General features: G+C 43.4%; 1 protein-coding gene across 5 annotated transcripts in view; it reads right to left on the reverse strand.

Annotated features, from left to right (window-relative positions):
- The window catches only part of tbc1d9b (TBC1 domain family member 9b), a 35,323-nt gene that overhangs the window by 10,891 nt on the left and 4,426 nt on the right, over positions 1-20,006 (reverse strand). For 4 of the 5 annotated variants that reach the window (XM_030395848.1, XM_030395847.1, XM_030395850.1 and 1 more), the window contains 14 exons: positions 19,735-19,932; positions 19,350-19,487; positions 7,974-8,124; positions 7,681-7,895; positions 7,455-7,572; positions 7,078-7,280; positions 5,729-5,811; positions 5,152-5,281; positions 4,948-5,046; positions 4,776-4,844; positions 4,086-4,326; positions 3,640-3,705; positions 2,535-2,603; positions 2,042-2,095 (listed from right to left, as the gene is read on the reverse strand). In XM_030395848.1, coding sequence (XP_030251708.1) covers positions 2,042-2,095; positions 2,535-2,603; positions 3,640-3,705; positions 4,086-4,326; positions 4,776-4,844; positions 4,948-5,046; positions 5,152-5,281; positions 5,729-5,811; positions 7,078-7,280; positions 7,455-7,572; positions 7,681-7,895; positions 7,974-8,124; positions 19,350-19,487; positions 19,735-19,932 — 1,834 coding nt within the window. The remainder of the gene's footprint in view (positions 1-2,041; positions 2,096-2,534; positions 2,604-3,639; positions 3,706-4,085; positions 4,327-4,775; positions 4,845-4,947; positions 5,047-5,151; positions 5,282-5,728; positions 5,812-7,077; positions 7,281-7,454; positions 7,573-7,680; positions 7,896-7,973; positions 8,125-19,349; positions 19,488-19,734; positions 19,933-20,006) is intronic. The other variant, XM_030395849.1, reaches the window with a different exon arrangement.

Raw genomic sequence — 20,006 nt, forward strand, 5'->3', positions numbered from 1 at the left:
CAGCTGTAGACAAAGAGCAACTATGAAGACAGTCAAAGTATGGACTGAGGAAGCCAACTCAGCCCTGCAGGACTGCTTCGAGGACACAGACTGGGATGTTTTTGCTGGGTTAGGGGTTAGGGTTAGAGTTAGGTTACACATCAGCTGTCCTTTCAAACATTAACTTCCCATGACTTTTTCAGAGACAAAAATTGTTAAAGTGCTCCTCAACCAGAAACCGTGGTTCAACGGCAAGGTGAAGAACCTGCTCTGGACACAGGATTCTGCATTTAAGTCTGGGGACCTGCAAGCCTACAAGCAAGCACAACGAAGCCCGAGGAGAGGCATCAATGAGGCCAAACACAGATACAAGCAGCGCATAGAGGAGCACTTCAACAGCAACAACTCCAAAAGCATGTGGCAGGGGATAAAGTCTCCGGCTGCAAGAACAGCTACACAGCCACCAACTCCACAGACCGCACACTGTCAGACTCCCTCAACCTCTTCTCTTCTCGCTTTGACCACCGGATTGCTGCTGACACACATCCGGCACTACCAGGGAAGGTCAATGCCATTCAACTGGACCAATATGAGGTCAGATCCGCCCTGCCGAGAGTCAACGTGAGGAAAGCAGCTGGTCCAGACGGGGTCACTGGCAGGATTCTCAAGGCCTGCACAGACCAGCTAGCAGAGGTTTTCACCACCATCTTCAACCTCTTGCTACTACAATCTGCAGTCCCCACCTGCCTGAAGTCTGCAACCATCATCCCAGTACCAAAGAAAAGTACAGTTAACTGCCTTAATGACTATGGTCCAGTTGCTCTAACCCCCATAATTACCAAATATTTTGAGAGACTCATCCTCTCTCACAACAAATCTGATTGTGGATTTCCAGAAATCCAAACGCACAGAGCTCTCTGCCCTCTACATACACGGGGAGGAGGTAGAGAGGATAGAGAGCTTTAAGTTCTTTGGGGTCCACATCTCGGCCGACCTCACCTGGACCACACACATCTCTCATCAGGTGGGGAAGGCCCAACAGAGACTTTACTTCTTCAGGAAGCTGAAGGGCCATCCATATCGAAACGCTTTTGTGTATAAACGCACATGTTTTGCATCATTTTGGCCGATCGGCCACATGGATCCTGTAAACGCAGTGCCTGTAAATGCACTTATTTGAAACCTGGTCTAGGGGTGGAAAAATCCGAAAACGCTGCCCTTGCGTTCTAATGTGGACAGCGCATCCGCATACTTTACGTATTGATGACGCCATCGCCCCATCCCTTGACCTCTAACCCTCGACCTCTTAGCCCCGCGACATCTCATAACAACAACAACAATGGCAGACTACATGCTTGTGTTCGTGCCGCAGAAGATGTTGAGCCTAGTTACTAGTTCTAGCTACTAGTTCTAGTTACTAGGGCAAATATTATGCTCCGCTGCCACTACGCTGAGCGAAAAAGGATTATAGAAAACCGACTAGCCATTTTCATCTTCTACTTGTTGTGCTCAGTTTCTCCTTCTACTGTCTGTCTACTGGTCTCCGCCCTGCCCTCTGGGAAGATATATAGATCTATCAGATCAAGGACTGAAGAACAGTTTCTTTCCACAAGCAGTGTGTTTTGTTGTTTCTGAAACAATGACAACAAACATCTATTCTATTCTATTCTAAAAAAAAAACAACCCATCAGCTCTGCTGCCCTGGTGGAGCCGTAACGCAGCGGACACGTATCTGGTGGAATGGCGGGGTTACAGGTGGTAGACACTAAACTCATATGCCCCAAAGGTGTGGTCCAAGCCACCAGGTGCTCACTTTTGAACTCCAACCTGCCTCTGAACCAGTCATCTGTGGGAGTTGTTACAGTCTGTGATGCTGCAGTGAGTGATTGAGGTTTCACACACAAACTGTACAAAGATTGAGCAGTTACTCCAGCACAGTCCAGGTGGGAAACAGCTGCTGTGACATCATTGGCTATGGGCGGAGCCAGAGCAACATGTCTGACAGCTTAGGTTTAAGGGTGCAGGGCAACAGCAGGTTCCCTCAAACCACAAAGACACAAACCTGATGTCACTTCCTGCTGCCCCGAAATGTCCAGATCAGACAAGAAGGAAGATTCTGTAAGGAAACATCAAAGAAGAAAAAGAAGAAGAAAAAGAAGAAGAAGAAGAGAGCAGGTGCATGTAAATGAGAAAGAAATCATTAAAAATCTGTTAATGAGGTTTTATCATGCAAATCAAACAGATTCCTGAAATTTCACATGGACAGGATGTTTCCACAAATCTGCTGAGTTGCTGCTGACAATTTTTAAAACAGACATTTTCTCTGTTAATTATGTGGAGTCACTTTATTTTATTTCACTATCAGCTGATTCGGAGTCTGTTTATCATGTTATCCACAGAAAACCCAGTTATTGTACCCTGAAGTATAAAACAAACTGTAAACACAGAGCTCACATGTCAGCAGGTATAACTTGTATCTTTGCAAGTTTATAGTTCACAAAGGTAGTAGTAGAAATAAAGTAAGTCAGGAGTTTAAAGTATTTATCAATGATTACCTCTTGGAACATCCTGAGTGAAGAAGTGGGTTGCCTCCAGAGCAGACTCTGCCTCCTCAGGACACAGAGCTACAACACAAACAAACAAACAAATAACAGATGAATACATGAATACACAAACTGCAGCCTCCTACAAGTTTAACTGCAGCTCAGTTGGGTCAGTACGTTTCACAGTAGCCCTTTTCACACAAGCCCCTTTCACATAGAGATGCCGCAGCAGCGGTTCGCCAATCCTCCGCCATTGGTTGTTCACACAGAGCCAAGCATCTCTGCCTTAGCAACAGACCGCTGTGTAATTCACACAAAAAGCCAGCGCTGCGGCTACTGAAGAGGCGTGACGGTACACGTCAAGATGATGACATCTGTGTGTTTTCTAGGTGTTTCCCTGGTGTCCCCTTGTCAATCTAAACCCACAGATAGTTCATAATCTTATGGGTGCTGTTAGAATGTGTTGTGATTGAGATCCTGACCCACCAAACATCCTGGAAAGTGACAAAGTTACCTACATAATCGCCATCAGTAAACGTTGGACGTTGTTTGAATCCCTCACTCGCAGGTAGGGAGGCTTTCTTCCAGGGGAAAGTTCACTGAAGTCTCAGTCTGTAGTGCTCACCGTCGCAGTGATTATTATTATTATTTTTTTTAAAACACTTGGTGAGTTAAAGTTTTTTGCAGCTGACAGGTGCTGTTTTTCAGAAATGTGGCGAAGAGATGGGAGGACAGGCGGGAGGACAGACAAGTAGGATAGACAATTCTCCAAGTATATCTGCGGTATTTTTTCCTCGTATAAGTTGCCAAAGACAGTTTTAGTTACTATGTTACTTTTGTTTGGTACCATAACACTGCTTTGTTGGATTGCTTTGTTCTCTTTATTTAGTTGAGTGAAGGACCTGTGTATTTATCAGACTGTCACACCAGCACACCCTTGCTCCGTGCCACTGGCTTGTCCATTCACACTGGTTTGGCTCGCCAATGCTGTGCCTCTGATACTACCTCCAGAGGCGTATCAGCGCTGGAGCGAAATTTGAACTCTCACCACCTCTGGCACAGAGGAGGAGGCAGAGAATTGGTGCAGGATTCCCCCATTCAAACAGCAGTCTGTTACCTGGTGGGAGGTGGAGCTTGTACAGCAGTTTAAGTTTCTCCGTCATGTCTCCATGATACATCCCACCTGTAAACACACAAGACAACAAACTGATGGGAAACCAACATTGACCAACATCTGAGATAAATGTCTGAGTATCTGGGAGTTTAAAGGTCCAGTGTGTAGACTTAGTCACATCTATCTGTGACCGCAACCAACTGAATACCCCTTGTCTCACCCTCCCCTAGGGTGATCACTAAAAATACTAAATACATGAACTTCCCTCTGCAGAGTCAGTCTGCTTTGGACTCCTGCAGAAACATGGTGAGAAACATGGTGGACTGTAGATATAAAGGACTTAATCTGAGGTAACATCGATTAAACACTGATGAAAACATTCTCCAGAATATTATATTTAAATCCTACACACTGAACCTTTAACTCAGAGCTCCTGCATCTGGACTCACTGAGTCCAGTGATGAACTCTTTGAAATTGACCAGTCCGTCCTGGTTCTGGTCCAGGAGTCTAAAGAGGCGGGCTGACAGTGTCGTAGTGTGGCCTCCACAGACCCAGGGAGCGAGCACGGTGAACAGCTGGGTGAACTGAACCGGGTCAATGCGGTACTGCTCCAAGTACGGCAGGCTGGGATCATGACGCTCAGCTGCAGAGCTGCTGGAGCCCCAATAACAGCTCGTCATGTGTTTGGACTGAAGCAAAGACGGAGAGAAGTCAAACTGTGAGTACATCAACTTTTGATTTATTGTCAGCAGGTCTAAGCACACGGCAGCTACACAAATTAAGACCTCCAACCTAAACTGCACAGTGTCAGATGTGCCTACATCAAACTCAGGTTAGCAGTGAACTGTAAACATTGCAGTGAATGTTTGGTCCAATTGACTGCTTAAGAGCCAACCACAGTTCAGTGTAGCAAAACTTTAGTAAAATGTGGAGTTTGATGTTGAAGTTCAACACAGCTTCACTTACAGTTTTATACAAGGCCCTCCTGTGATTCCTGATTATTTTCATCTGATTATAATATTATAATCAGGACTAATTTGATCGTAGCAAATATAATGAAACTTCTGATGTCTCAAAAACATGATTTGGTCATGTGTTGTCAAATATCTGAACTTTTTTAAGAACAGTTTGTTCTGACCTTAAAGAGACAGTACAGCTCCTCCAGCTCCTCGATACTGAAGGCAGACTCCGTCATCATTGCTCTCACCTGCACACACACACACACACACACACACACATCTTTAACACTGCTTCATGTTACATTACATTAGCATGTTAGCATTAGGCAGGACTACCCTAAGATGACCCACCACACTCCTCTTGGCTGTGTCCTCCAGTGACTGGATGACCTTTAACCTCTGCTTGAACCTCATCTGCTCGATGACGTCAGAGCGCAAGGTGCCAAACTTCTGCTCAGAGAAGAAGGAGAGACTGAAATTACCTCAACAGACCTAGGAATTAAACTGAGACACTCTGCAGGAATTAGACTCATAAGACCTCATAAGTCATCTGACCTCATAAGACGACTTGATGAGGTCGAAGATGTCGATCTCCGGTGGAGGGTCATCCCCACTCGTTAGAAGGGCGTGGAGGTGAGGGATGGGCGGAGCCACCGTCTGTTTATTCACAACATTATCCAGGTACCTGACACACGCACACAAACACACGCAAACACGCACACACATTCATTAGGTGGACTCCATTCCTAGCTACCCAGTCTGAACCTCTACCTTCCCAGTCCAGACCTCTACCTGCACAGTCCAGACCTCTCCCTACCCAGTCTGGACCTCTACCTCCCCAGTATGGACATCTACCTGACCAGCCTGGACATCTACCCGCCCAGGCCAGACCGCTACCTGGCCACTCTGGAGTCCCTCCTGCCCAGTCTGGACCTCTACCTGGCCAGTCTGGACTTGACTCCTATCTGGCCAGTCTTGAAATCTATCCACCTAGGCTGAACCTCTACCTGGCCACTCTGGAGTCCCTCATGCCCAGTCTAGACCTCTACTTGCCCAGTCTGGACTCTTACCTGGCAAATCGGTAACTCTACCTGCCAGTCTGGACCTCTATTTTCCCAGTCTGGACACCTACCTGCCCAGGATTGTCATTGCTTCCCCCTCATCACTGCAGGACAGGAGAGCATCCATGTTGTCGTGAAGTACAGCCAGCGCCACCTGCAGATTGATTTTTTCAACAGGAAGTAGTTAAGTTAGAGGTGTTATAGGACAGAGGCGAGGACTGCTGGCTGTGCTATGTGATGCCCACTGACATTTTCTAATAAAGCTTATCTAACAGTGGACACTAAATAACACTGTAGACTATAAAGGGTACACTAGCTCTGGATGCTAACACTGAACAACGGACATTTCCACCGACAATACGAATTTATACTCACATACCCTACTGTCATATACCCTATTCCATTGTTTCTATTGTTTTCATTCCATTTTCCACTTGCAATGTGATCTCATTCAAACAGTTCAAACTAGGGATGTCCCAAGCCGATCTGCAGGATCGGGATCGGGGCCGATATGGGCATTTTTTCTACTGATAGGGATTGGCAATTTTGAATGTGGACCCGAACCGGATTATTTTATTTTTTTTTACGTCAGAGCACAATTTGTGGCAGAACACAGATGTGCACGTAACGTTACTCTGGCAAACCTGTTGATAAAATGTCTGCAAATTGGAATTTAGTTAAATTAGAAAGTGAAAGCAGTCCAGCGGCGACATGTAACATCTGCAATATGACAGTTGCGCGGAGGGGTAACAAAGGAGCTGCATTTAATACTACTCATTTGGTAAGACAAAATATTACAGAGAAGGTATTCAAATTAATCGCTCTGGATAACCAGCTTTTCTCTGTGGTAGAGGATCTGGGTTTTTTTCGTCATCTGGAGTTTTTAAATCCCCAGTGTGCCCCATCATCTCAGCATTACATTACATTTATTCCACTTTCGAGTTACAACATGCCGGTATGAGCACTAGTTTCGTGAGTCTCATACAGCAGAGCATGTAAAACAGGCAATCGAGGAGATGCTGAAGGCATGTGAAATAGACAAGCGAACACGTCCACGTCAGTTTACGTGACAATGTAAGGAATATGAAAAAAGCAATGGATGATAAGGAGGTACCAAGCGTGACTGCGTCACACTTCAGATGGCTGTACACGGGGGTCTGCTGTCACAGTGCAGCGTCACAGGTACTTTTTTACTCATTGCAGCTGTATTATCCAAAATATTAGTTAAGGCTAAGTATCGGATAAGGACTTGGTATCGGAATTTACTAAATATTAAAAGACTCGGATTGGGACTGGGGTAAAAAAAAACCTGATCGGGACATCCCTAGTTCAAACTGTACTTCTTATTTCTCCATCCGTATTGTCATCCATGGACGTACACAAGAACAGTTAACAGTCGGTAAGGCGCAGTGACTCTGACCTGGAAAATGACCTTGATGCCCTCGTAAAAGAAGCAATCAACCAATAGCACAGCACTGTCAAAGGGCATCACAGACAGGAAGAGTGTGAGGAACCAGGAGAGGCTGATCGTGGAGATAACTCCCAGCTCCTGCATGTGTTCATACAGCAGGGGGAGGAAGGCTCGGGTCAGGTCCTCAAACACCCCTTGATCCACCAGAGCACCTGCAGGGACAAAAAATACATCGGACTGGGAGAGTGCCCCCTGTGGCTACATCTTCAGCAGTCTACACTTATCACTTGGCTTCTTGTTGTACAGCTTTAACTCTCCAGTGAACCAGATATTCATTTATGTGAGAACATTGACAGAAAATAACAGACTACAGTGTTGTTACAGACCTACGACTCGGGTGTTGTAGTAGTCAGGCAACATCCGCTCACAAAGTGCCACCAACAGCCAGAATGCTTCCTCCTCTGGACAGTAGAGCAACAGGACAGAGGTGACAATGTTCATTGCCTGGAAAGGGGAGATTGGCAGAATACGTATCAGTTTGTATTAATACGCTATTATTTTATATTATCACTATGCATTATATTTATTGAATATTAAGTAAGTTATATGCACTTGACAATATCCGATGCCAGGGTTGCGGTGGGCATAGCTGGTGAGGACACGGCGCAGTGCAGCAATGCCTGTTTCATTCTGGAATGCTCGATGCTCAGGCATCGAGCGGTGAAGGTCGCGCTCAATTTCTTCAGTGGCCAATGAACACATCCCCATGGCTTGCTCCACCAGGTCACCATAGTAACCAGGGTGTGTCGCCATTTCGTTCTGCGCTCCTACACAGATAGATAGACAGATGAACAGGTGAGTTCAGATTACCTTTTGAATGAATGAATGAATGAATGAACAGTTACCTGAGAACAGCAACCACAGCTCTCCTCTCAGGCGTTCTGGGATCCCATTAAGGATTAGTTCTCTGGTTCTGGAGGTTCGATACATGCAGACACCTCGACCAAACTCTGAGAAATGGATGTTCCAAGCCTCCTCTTTCATCTTCTCTTTCATCTGCAGAAGTGGGAGTGAGGAGGTGAAGAGGTGAGGGAGGATTTACTTACACATTATGACACAGGAACATTGAACTGTAGCTTCATCTCACACATATGGATCGATGCTTTGTCAATCAGTGTATGCTGGGACTAGGAATACATCGATACCGATACTGGCCTCGGGTATTGGGCCGATACTCTGCTCATATACCCGTACTCGCAAAAAATCACAGATGCCACTCACTGATACCACTTTATTGCATTAGGCCTTACATTGCATGAACTTTTATTTATTTTCACTATTTTACTTTTAAAAGCAGTGCTTCTTTTCCTGAAAGAGAGAAGCAAATAATACATATCTTAAGTATTCTATATCTGTAAATTAAATGTTAAGTGAAAATAAACATTGTGAAAATGTTTTTGAAATGTTCTTTCTTTATTTGATTTGATAGTCAGTTCTTGATTACATGCAGACTTACAACTACAATGCTACTTCAATACATATCACACTGATTTAAATGTGGAGACTGCAATCATTTAATTTAGATATTAAGTTTAAGACAATACTCCTTGGAATCTAATGGTAGTCCTCTCTATCTAATGGTACTACTTTGAATTGTCAAAACCACTAAAAGAGTGAGAGCAAACAGAGAGGAGGAGGCGAGAAAAAGTAACAACATCGTCATTCCCCATGTCGCAGGAACATCGGAGAAACTCAGGAGGATTTTTAATAAACATTATATTCCAGTTCACTTTAAACCCACCGACACCCTTGAGGCAGAAACCTGTCCATCCTTAGGACACAACACCCAGGCATAAACAGAGAATTGTAGTTTATGCTGTTCAATGCAGCCAGGACTGCACAGATTTGAACTTTGAAGAGAGAAAACAACCTCTCCATAAAAGAATGGTACAATACAGGAGTGCCAACTCCTCAGATCAAGACTCTGCTGTCCACTTATATCTGAAGGAGAAAAATCATTTCTTCAAGGACAACAATGTAAACATCTTGGCCAGAGAAGACAGATGGTTTGAAAGACTGAAGGAATCCCTCTATGTCAAACTAGAATGAGTGTCTTTGAACAGAGGAGGTGGCCTAAGACATTACCTATCACCCACCTACAATGAAGTTCTGAGTTCTCTCCCCAGACAGCTTAACAGCCATTCACAGCTGGTCTCACCTAGCCTTAGCAACCACACGAAGGCCGGTTTGATCGATCCACAAGTGGCCCTAATGACTCTGAAATGCAGAGTTACACGTTTCCTTAACGACTCCATAAGAACAAACCCACACAAAGTTTAAAAGCCTGCCGCACCTCCAGTTGGTTAGAACTGAAAAAGCCCAGTGGATGAGAGGTTAAACGTCTTCAACAAACTGAAACAAGTCCAGTTGCCTACGATACAGCACCAAGATTTACCATGACCCAGATGACTGAGAACCTTCATCAACATGATACTTTGAATTTAGCAGTACTCAAAATCTCAGGTGCTTCTTGGAATCTAATGATGTTCCTTGGAATCTAATGGTGCTCCTCGTAATCATAAGTACTTCTCAGTATCTAGCGGTACAACTTAGAATCTAGCAGCACTACTCGGAATCTAGTTTTACTCCTCTGAATCTAGTGGTACACCTTTTGAATCTAGCAGTACTCCTCAGAATCTAGCGGTACTCCTCTGAATGTAGTTTTACGCCTCGGAATCTAGTGGTATACCTTGGAATCATAATGCACTCCTCAGAATCAGAGGGCACTCCTCAGAATCTAGCAGTACTACTTGGAATCTAGCGATACTCCTTGGAGTCTAATGGTACTACACGGAATCTACTGGTACTCTTCGGTATCAGAAGGTGCTCATCGTATTCTAATAGTATTCATCGGAGTCTAGCGGTACTCAGAATCTAACGGGGCTCATGGAAATCGAACAGTACGGTTCAGAACAGATGAAGACTATCGAGAACAACACAACCTCACAACTGAAAGAATTGAGTTTGGACTTCCGGTTGGCAACCGCATGGAGTAGACGCACAAATTTGCGCTCCAGCTAACTTTCCATTTCTTTCTCTCCTTTACCTCTTAATTCGACAATAAAAGTGCTATACGGTGCATCCACCTTATCCCTTAACTACTTTTATTATAAAATGGCATCAAAGAGTGGTAAATCTGGGCGAAAAGATTACTAGACGGCTAGCATAACAATGGAGGCTGGAAGGTCGCAGCAGGCGGCAAAACTCGTGCATCATGGGTCGGGCAGAATCCTGTGAGTAGCCACCTGTCTCTGAAAGTGAAACTCTCACCAAAAAGCAACCAATGCTTTATTTGCGATTGAATATGAGTCAAACCTTTGTGTACCTAACAGGCAGGCTTGAGGAGCGGTCGACCATTACTCTCCTGCCTGTTAGGTCACACTCGGGGATGGACACTTTTTGTCTGCAATGACGGCGGCACGCCGGAGGTGCTACTGCTAACGTGAGTTGTCCAAAAACCTTCTTCTTTGTAAACTCTGTGTACACAAACAATGTTCTCAATGCTCGTGTTCACGTGTAGAGACCATGGTGATACTACGAGCACAGTTTCATGTTGTGTCGAGCCTTCTTAGTGTTTAAAAAACAGCAGATTTGATGCTAGCATAAAAGTGCCCCTGCACACCACTGAAAATTAGCTTGCCCAAAACGAAACTATGGTAAATCTTAAAAGTGCCTCTTTCGTCATAAATATGCATTTAACACTAAGGTTTGACTCATATTCAATTGCAAATAAAGCCTCTGTTGCTTTTTGGCGAGAGTTTCACTTTAACTATTTTCCTTTGCAGAAGAAATTTTGGCAGAGCTTACCTTTCTTTAATGTGACAGTTCATATATATATTTTTTCCCCATTGTACTTTCTGGTGCCACATGAAAAGTACTGCAAGGAGTTACTTTTCCCCCACTTTATATGGCTGTTTGTTTAACAAAGTTAAACGTTAAAATAGGAGTGTGGAGTGTTATTCAAATAACAACATTAATGGAGCTGAAGATGTGTTCCACAGGACAGGAAGATTATTTTTTGGCATTATGGGTGTTGAAGAGCTTGCTGCCATGTTCCTTAGTAGCTGTCTTGCTGTGTGGGTGGGGGGGTGGGATTCTTCAATGCTGGTACTGTCTTAGGAGCCTACGTAAACCCTGGTCATGTAAGGCTATTCTCTCATCAACTACTTGCTTTATGCTTGCTATGTCTTCCTAGATTCTTAACTATGGAGCATGGATAGTGTCTTAGGCTTTTTTTAATATATATATATTTTTTTGGGCCTTTTATCGGCTTTATTCATAGAAAAGCTGGAGATAGACAGAAAACAGGGTGAGAGAGAGGGGGATTGACATGTGGCAAAGGGCGCCCAGGCCGGGACTCGAACCCGGGACCGCTGCAGCGAGGACAAAACCTCTGCACATGGGATGCCCGCTCTACCAACTGAGCTTAACGGCGCCCATCTTAAGCTTTTTATGCTGGAATGTCAAGGACCTAAATCATCCAATTAAAAGAAGGAAGATGTTCTTGCATATCAAACAGTTCAAAACAGCTATTGCCTTTTTACAAGAAGAAGTAAATACGTCCACCTCCTGAAAAAGTAAATACGTCCACCTCCCTCTCTTTTATCCACAGCATAGCTTCATTCAACGGTCTTCCTGTTTACGAGTGATGACAAGCATCATCATTGCTCCACGCGGAGAAACAGTAAAGAAAACCCGTACTGGGTTATTCTGTCATTGACCTGGACTCTCGTCACAACATCCTTTTTGGGCTGCTTTACCTCATTTTACTGTTCTGTTCTACCCCGGCTGGTAGCAGTGATGGAGATGCAGAGGAAAAAGTAGTCTCTCGTTTCCGCTCTGTGTTTAACTCTAATAGTATACATCACTGGGGGCAGCTGCCAATGGAATAGAGACTCCGGTCTATTGCTTACAAATACGGAGCATGCGCCATAAAAGGGAACGTGTGCATTTGGCTGTGCACTAAATGTCACATCATTCCCTTTGCCTTTGTTTTTTCCTTGTGCCACTGTGGACTTGGATAAGGATCGGGGAAGTTGTAACAAATCTTACAGGAAATCTTTTATGCAAAAATGTCTAATTATTTATTATTGTTAAAGTCAGGGAATGTGCAGCCGAACCCAGGCCCAGACATCTGGATCTGGTCTCGGTTTCTTATATTTGAATTTACGCAGTCTTGTTACTAAAATGGACATGATGAATATCTGGGCACACTCTACAGATGCTGATGTTATTGTCTTATCGGAAACATGGCTAAGCAAATCTATTTCAGATAAAGATATCATGATTAGGGGTATAATGTATTTAGAACTGACCGCTCTAAAAGAGGTGGGGATGTAGCAATCTACATCAAAAATAAGTTTCAAGTTAATGTTCTGCTCTCAAAACAGATTTTGAGAGCAGAACATTGAACAATTTATTAGTTAAACAATTTGAGTTTTTAGCCTTGGAGCTTGAAGTCTCTAAATCCATTCCTATAACTGTTGTTGGTTGGTATAGGACACCTTCAGCTGACAGTGGGGCTCTGCCCTCTTTAATGCAACTCTAAGGAATTGGTAGCTCTGGGAGATTTAAATTTCAACTGGTTGCAACCAGTTTCTGATGATTTCAGGGCTTACTGTGATTCACTTAACTTATTCCAGATTGTTGATAGTCCCACACGGCCAAACATAAAAAATCGAGAAAAATCATCCTTAATAGATGTTTTTTTAACAAATGTTCCCCACAAGTACTCCACTGCTTCCATATTTGCAAATGACATCAGTGACCACTGTGTTGTTGCAACAGTTAGAAATGTCAAAATACCAAAAACTAAACGACGTATTTTAGTCAAAAGAGATTTGAAACACTTCTCAGAACAAGGATTCTTTCACGATTTATTTTACTTTGACTGGGAGAAAAGGAGTCTAATTGCAGATGTTGATCATGCTTGGGATTTCTTTTTTGAGGGTTTTAACAGTATAATCAACAAGCATGCTCCACTAAAGAAGTACAGAGTCAAGGGCCGCAACAATGCTTGGTTCACACCAGACTTATCAGATCTCCTGCATAAACGGAACCTAGCATGGGCAAAAGCCAGAAAATCTAAACAGAACTCTGACTGGCTGGTCTTCAGACAATTGCGCAATGCATGTACAGTTAAAATTAGAAAGGCCAAAGCCGATCATTTTCTTTCCCAAACATCAAATAATCTGAACAACCCATCAAAATTTGGGAAAATGATCAAATTGTTATCAGAAAACAATAATAAAGGCTTGGAGCTTCTCCCATGCATTGTGAAAAATGAAGGGAAAATTACAGACAAGGCCAAAATGCTCGAATGTTTTAATGAAGATTTTATAGCTTCTGGGTTTTTATTTGAGTCCTCCTGTCCTCAACATGACTGTTCTACAGAAGAGTCTGTTGGTCAGGATCCATCAAATCAGACTTTTTCTTTCAGTCCTGTTACAGTTTCTGAGGTACATAAAGCCCTCAAGCTTTTTGTCACAACTAAAGCTGCAGGCCCTGACAAACTGGACCCTTACTTTTTAAAGTTAGCAGCAAATTTTATTGCCACACATTTTTAACCTTTGCTTGAACACAAATGTAATTCCTCATATCTGGAAGTCAGCCTTTGTTGTTCCCCTACTTAAAGGAGGTGACTCCACTATTTTTAATAACTACAGGCCCATCTCAAAACTGTCTGTCCTGGCAAAGGTTTTGGAATCCTTTGTTAGTGATCAACTTAAGGATTTTTTAAATAGTTATAATGTTTTATCTGACTTTCAATCTTGTTTTCAAAAAATGCATAGCACAACAACAGCAGCTCTTATAGTTTTAAATGATTTTATTGAATCCATGGATAATAAGCAGCATTGTGCTTCAATGATCTTTCTAAGGCGTTTTACACAGTGGACCACCTTGTTCTTAAGCACAGGCTATCTAAAGCTGGACTGTCTCAAAAAACTGTTAGTTGGTTTGTCAATTATCTTACAGACAGGACACAGTGTGTGCAGTGCAGGCAGAGGGCTGCACCTCTAACTCTCTCATTGTAAGTAAAGGTGTACCTCAGGGGTCAGTCCTGGGGGCACTCCTATTCATTTTGTACATCAATGACATTGATCTAAATGTGTCAAATGTGAAATCTCACTTTTATGCTGATGATACTGTACTCTACAGTTCAGCAACCACCCCAGAAGTGGCCCTCTCCCAGTTACAACTTGCCTTTAACACGGTTCAATAACATTTGTATGATTTAAACTTGTTATAAATGCTGACAAAACTAAAGTCATGCTGTTCTCTAATACAAAATCAAAACCACAACCACAACCACCATCTGTCCTCAATCCTCTCTTCTCAGGGTTCGAAGATTGAGTGTGTTTCCAATTACAGATATCTTGGTATATTGATTGATGAGTCCCTCTCTCTCGCAAATCATATTCAGCAGCTGATAAAAAGACTGAAGCTTAAACTGGGTTTTAATTTTAGGATCAAATCCTGGCTTTCTTTTAACTCAAAAAAGAGACTGGCTGCTGCCACTTTTATGTCGGTTCAGGATTACGGTGATGTTGTATATATGCAAGCTTCGTCTCAAAGCTTACATGCTCTTGACACTGTGTATTATGGAGCTGAGTTTCATCACTTGTTTTAAAGCACTGACTCATCACTGTACTCTGTATGAGCGGGTTGGATGGTCCTCCTTAGCAATACGCAAACTGAAACACCTGCATATTCTCATTTACAAGGCGATCTTAGGTTTTCTTCCTTCTTACCTTTTGTCCTACATTAACCGAATGCAGGGACTTACAATCTTCGGTCTCAGGATTTGTTCTTGCTGTCTGTCCCAAAAGCCAGAACTGAACTGGGAAAGAAAGCATTTAGGTTTGCTGCTCCCTCTGCCTGGAACATGTTACAGAAAATTTTAAAACAAAATGAATTGGTCTCATTGAACATTTTTAAGAGGAAATTGGATGACCTGGAGGCAGAAACATCTGGTTGTAGATGTTTTGCCTGAGGCTTTTATTATTGAAGCTGACCTTCAAATGTTGCTGTTTTGACTGCTAAGTGTCTTTAATGTTTGTGTCCAACTTGTGTTTGTGTGTATGTATGATTATGCTGCTGCCTGTCTTGACCAGGACACTCTTATAAAAGAGATTTCTTATCTCAATGAGTCTTTCCTGGTTAAATAAAGGTTTAATAAAAAAATAAGGGGACCCCGAGGAAGACCCAGGACACGCTGGTGTGACTATGCCACTCAGCTGGCCTGGGATCGCTTGGGATCCTCCCGGAAGAGCTGGAGGAAGTGTCTGGGGAGGGGGAAGTCTGGATGTCCATGCGCAGGCAGCTGCCCCCGCGACCCGGCCCCGGATAAGCGGACGAAAATGGATGGATGAAAAAAATAAAATAAACACATTCGTGGTTCTGATAATACTCGCCTTATGGCATGGCGGTGGGCGGGGCAGCACTTTCACTCTACCTTCCAGGCCGAAGCCAGAGGGGTCTCGATTCTCATCAACCAAAACACTCCCTTTGAACAACACAGTGTCATGTCGGATACAAATGGACTTTATATCATTGTCTCAGGAAAATTATATAAAACATTGGTAGTGCTTGCTAATGTATACTTCTTCTAGTTCTGGCGCGTTGAGCAAATCTGCCTCAATTATTCAGTCCTTTCTATCTAATTATGGTGTCTCTGCTATATGGCGCTTCATCCAAACGAGAGCGAATACTCATTCTTCTCACATGTCCACCATAGCTTCTAACCCTAACCCTAACCCTTCTCCAGGATTGACTATTTTCTTATTGATAATCAACTGATCCCGTCTGTCTGCTCGTGTGACTATAAGAGCACAGTGGTCTCAGACCACTCACCTGTCGTGCTATACAGGACGCTCCCTGGCCTTCCTCAAGTCAAAAAGACATTGGCGTTTCAATTCCGTCTTATTGTCAGATGATATTTTGTGAAATTTATGGAGGAGCAAATAACCTTATTTTTTCATACAAATACCTCTCCTGAAACTTCGAGCCTGACTGTCTGGGTCGCTTTGAAGGCTTATCTCAGGGGACAAATCATCTCCTACACAGCGAGTATGAAAAAGAGGGCTCATGAAGAGCGATCAGAAACAACCAATCAGATTAAAGACATTGATCAACGATACCACAAGATAGACACCCAGAACTATATAAAGAGCTTGTAGAACTCCAAACTAAATTTGATCTCCTTCTACGTCAACTTTTGAAGAGCAAGAGCTTGTTCTATGTCCATGGAGACAAATCTGGCAAGATGCTATCAGCTAAAAGGGTTTAAAGCAAAGCAGGACATTACAAAAATTCAAATGGAAGGCGGCAACATTACCACAGATCAGAGCCGGTCCTGGGCATAGGCAGTATAGGCAAATGCTAGGGGCGCTGTCATCCACGGGGGGCGCCGAAAACGGGGGGGAGAAAAAAATAATAATAATAAAAAAATGTACCAGTGCCATTACTATTTCGAAATATTATATAAGCCAACAGCAACATAACGTCATAGTAAGGACTATTAAATAACGGAGAGGCCTTTTTTCTGGGTTCTGGCTCGTTGCACTGTACCTGTCCTCTGTGTGGGGGGCGGGTCGAGAGGCAAGCTGCCTGAATCTGACCAGACCGAGACCCAAGACCAAGAGAGAGATTTACTGATACTGTAGTGGAATTACAATGTCCAAAGGACTGAAAGAAAAGGAAGAAAAACGTGAAGAGGATAGAGGTACTGTAACATCAATGTGATGAAGTGAATGAAATTAATAGTTTAATGCATCGTAGTTACCGTTGTTGGAGCAGAGTGTTAGCTTGCTAGCTTACTTCGGACGATAGCAGCATTGTTTAATAATCAGTAAATAGCTGAGTCAACGTGTGTTAATGTTACTCCACTTAAATTCATCAGGGACATTTGAAAAGTTAACGTTAGGCCTGTTCAGGTGTTATTTTACAGGTGTCTTTCCTGCTTGTATGTCAGTTAAAATGCTATTAGTTTTCCATCCCCTTTGTAATAGGGTAGTTGTGAACCTTTGGTTTATTGTGTCACAGTTTATATTTGTTAAAGTTTACATCAGTGCAGTTAAAGCGTATTACTGTTAATACTCCACACCTTAGCTTTCCCATATCATTCATAGGCGAAATATATATATTCACTGCACTTGCACTCTGGTTAGACGGAATTGCATCGCAATGACAATGAAGTTGAATGAATCTCACCACATTTTCATTAATAGTCTATATTAGTCATATGAATAGCACACATCAAGCATCTGTTTTATTTTAATAAAATATAACATGTAATGGTCACATATACTTCTCTTCTCTCTTCAGATGCACTTTTAAAATATTTCACCACCACCCCAGTGACACAGCATCAGGTGCTCCTGTCCCTCTACCTAGAGCTTAGATCGGGCCCAAAATATCAAGCCCGACCCGACACGAGCCTGTGCACGTTGTGTCCGAGCCGGGCCCGGCCCGACACATTAACTGTAATTATGAGCCCGAACCCGATTTAAACCAGACATTTTTTAATACGTGGGCTGTTATAACTGACATTCTCAAGCTCCTTGTTGCACTAAAACTACACAATCAGTGACGCCGGTAACGCTTTCCTCTAATCTGACCACTTTTTTCAGTAATGAGTAATCTAACGCGGTAATATTTCTAATCCAGAAATCAGATTAAAGTTACTTATTCAAGTCACTGTGCATTACTATTATTTTTTTAGTCATTTTCCTAGTAAAAATATATATTTTGCTTTCTTCTTGCGTCTCGAGGAGTGACGTCACGTGCGCGAGAAGTTTTCAGCACGAGGACAACTCACGTGTAACACCACGCAGCGACACAAGCAACATGGAGGGAGGAGAGAGATGCGCGTTTTCTAGCTGGAAATACAGTCATTATTTTGAGTTATTAAAAATGAGGTTCATGAGGATTTTCTGCAGTGCAAGGGGGGCACCGGCTAAGATCTTGCCTAGGGCACCAAATTACTCAGGGCCAGCACTGCCACAGATCACTCCAAAATTAATGATACATTCAGGAATTCTATTCCCGGCTTTACACCTCAGAATTCCCTAACGACAACACTTTGATGGCAAATTTTCTAAATAACCAAAACATCCCTAAACTCACCTCTGACTGTAGGAACGGATTCGACAAGCCAATTACGTTGCGGGGTTCAGAGGTCGGAGGTAAGAGGTCGAGGGATGGGGCGATGGCGTCATTGTTTTAGAAAGTATGCGGTCTGCTGTCCACATGAAAACGGGAGGGCTGCGTTTTCAGATTTTTCCACCCCTAGACCCGTTTTCAAAAAAGTGCGTTTTCAGGATCCGTGTGGACGGTTGGTCAAAACGATGCAATACATGTGCGTTTTCACAAAAGAGCGTTCTCGTCTGGAAGGCCCCTTAGTCTACACCCGTTACACAAGGGTTTAATCTCTAATATTTATGACAAGGTGGCAGGTATAAAACATGCCCCTCTTGACAAAATTAAAGCTGCTTGGGAGCAGGACTTAAACCTTTCTCTGTCGGACAGTGTGTGGGACTCAATCTTCAAGTTGATCAATTCAACATCTATCTGCGCTCATCACTGTTACAGATAAAAGTTGTACACAGGGCCCATGTGTCCAAGATCAAATTGTCTTGCATGTACCCAGACGTAGACCCCTGCTGTGATAAGTGTAAAAGGGATGAGGCCTTACTTATCCATATGTTTTGGACATGCCCTAGCCTGGAAAAATACTGGAGGGACGTTTTCCAAACCCTATCCCAAATTCTTAACTTCAAATTGGAGCCCTGTCCTCTGGATGCCCTTTTGGGTACTACTGGAGAGATGGATGCGCTCCTGACTCCAGTCCAACGTCACACGTTGTCCTTCGCCTCTCTTATGGCCAGATGGGCATTGCTACAAAGGTGGAGGGATGCTGCTCCGCCCACTCACGCTCAGTGGCTGAGGGACATTGAATCCCGGCTTGAAGATGGGATGGACGTGTGGGGGGACAAAATGGCAAAGATGTGTATGTGTTCTGTTGCTTGTTATGTGTCAAGCTATGTACATGTATTTTATGCATCTGTCAAAACTTAATAAACATATTTGTGAGAAAGGAAATCGAGTCAAACAGTACTGCTTGGAATCTGACGGTCCTCCTCGGAATCTAATGATACTCCCAGGTGTCTGGAGGTACTACTCAGTATCTGATGATGTCAGAACAGTTCTCTGTAACTCACAGCTTTGGGTCCCAGGTCTTCTGGTGCGTTGCGGTGGTAGAGCTGCAGCAGACCTTGGCTAGCTGTTGGTAGACCAAGGTGGTACTGACGACCCCTGTGGACGGACTCTGACTCTGCAGATGAGGCACTGGAGGATGCCTGAGGACACAAACACTCATTTCAACAATGGAAATTAAACTTTACCTCTGCAGGATTTTGCTTCCTGTAACTTAAAACCATCTGACCTAGCAGACATTCAGCAGATGCGCTGGCCTCAGAACTCTGTGAGCTCACCATACAACTGTTACACCTCTGAGAAACATGATAGCAGTATTACTACACACTTTTAGACTTCAGTAATGTCTTCTGATCCGAGCAGATCAGAACCTGTATCTGAATGACGCACCGAGTGACCAATCGGAGACAGTGGGCTGGTGTCGCCCCATGAGTTGTCAGGCGTTCGCTGCAGGAAGTCTGAAATGCGTTGGACCAGGAAGTCTCTGTCTTTGAGATTTGCGAACAGGAAGTTCATCTTGTTCTTGGTGCTGATGGAGACGGGACACGGCAGAACACTGCTGCTGTCCGCCTTTTCCACAATGGACACCTGAGGAGCAGGGGATGCTGAGTAAAAATCATTGTAATACAGCGTAAGAAATGTGTAAGAAATACAATCCTATC

Source organism: Sparus aurata, chromosome 18, assembly GCF_900880675.1.
Source record: "Sparus aurata chromosome 18, fSpaAur1.1, whole genome shotgun sequence".
NCBI classification, from domain to species: Eukaryota; Metazoa; Chordata; class Actinopteri; order Spariformes; family Sparidae; genus Sparus; species Sparus aurata.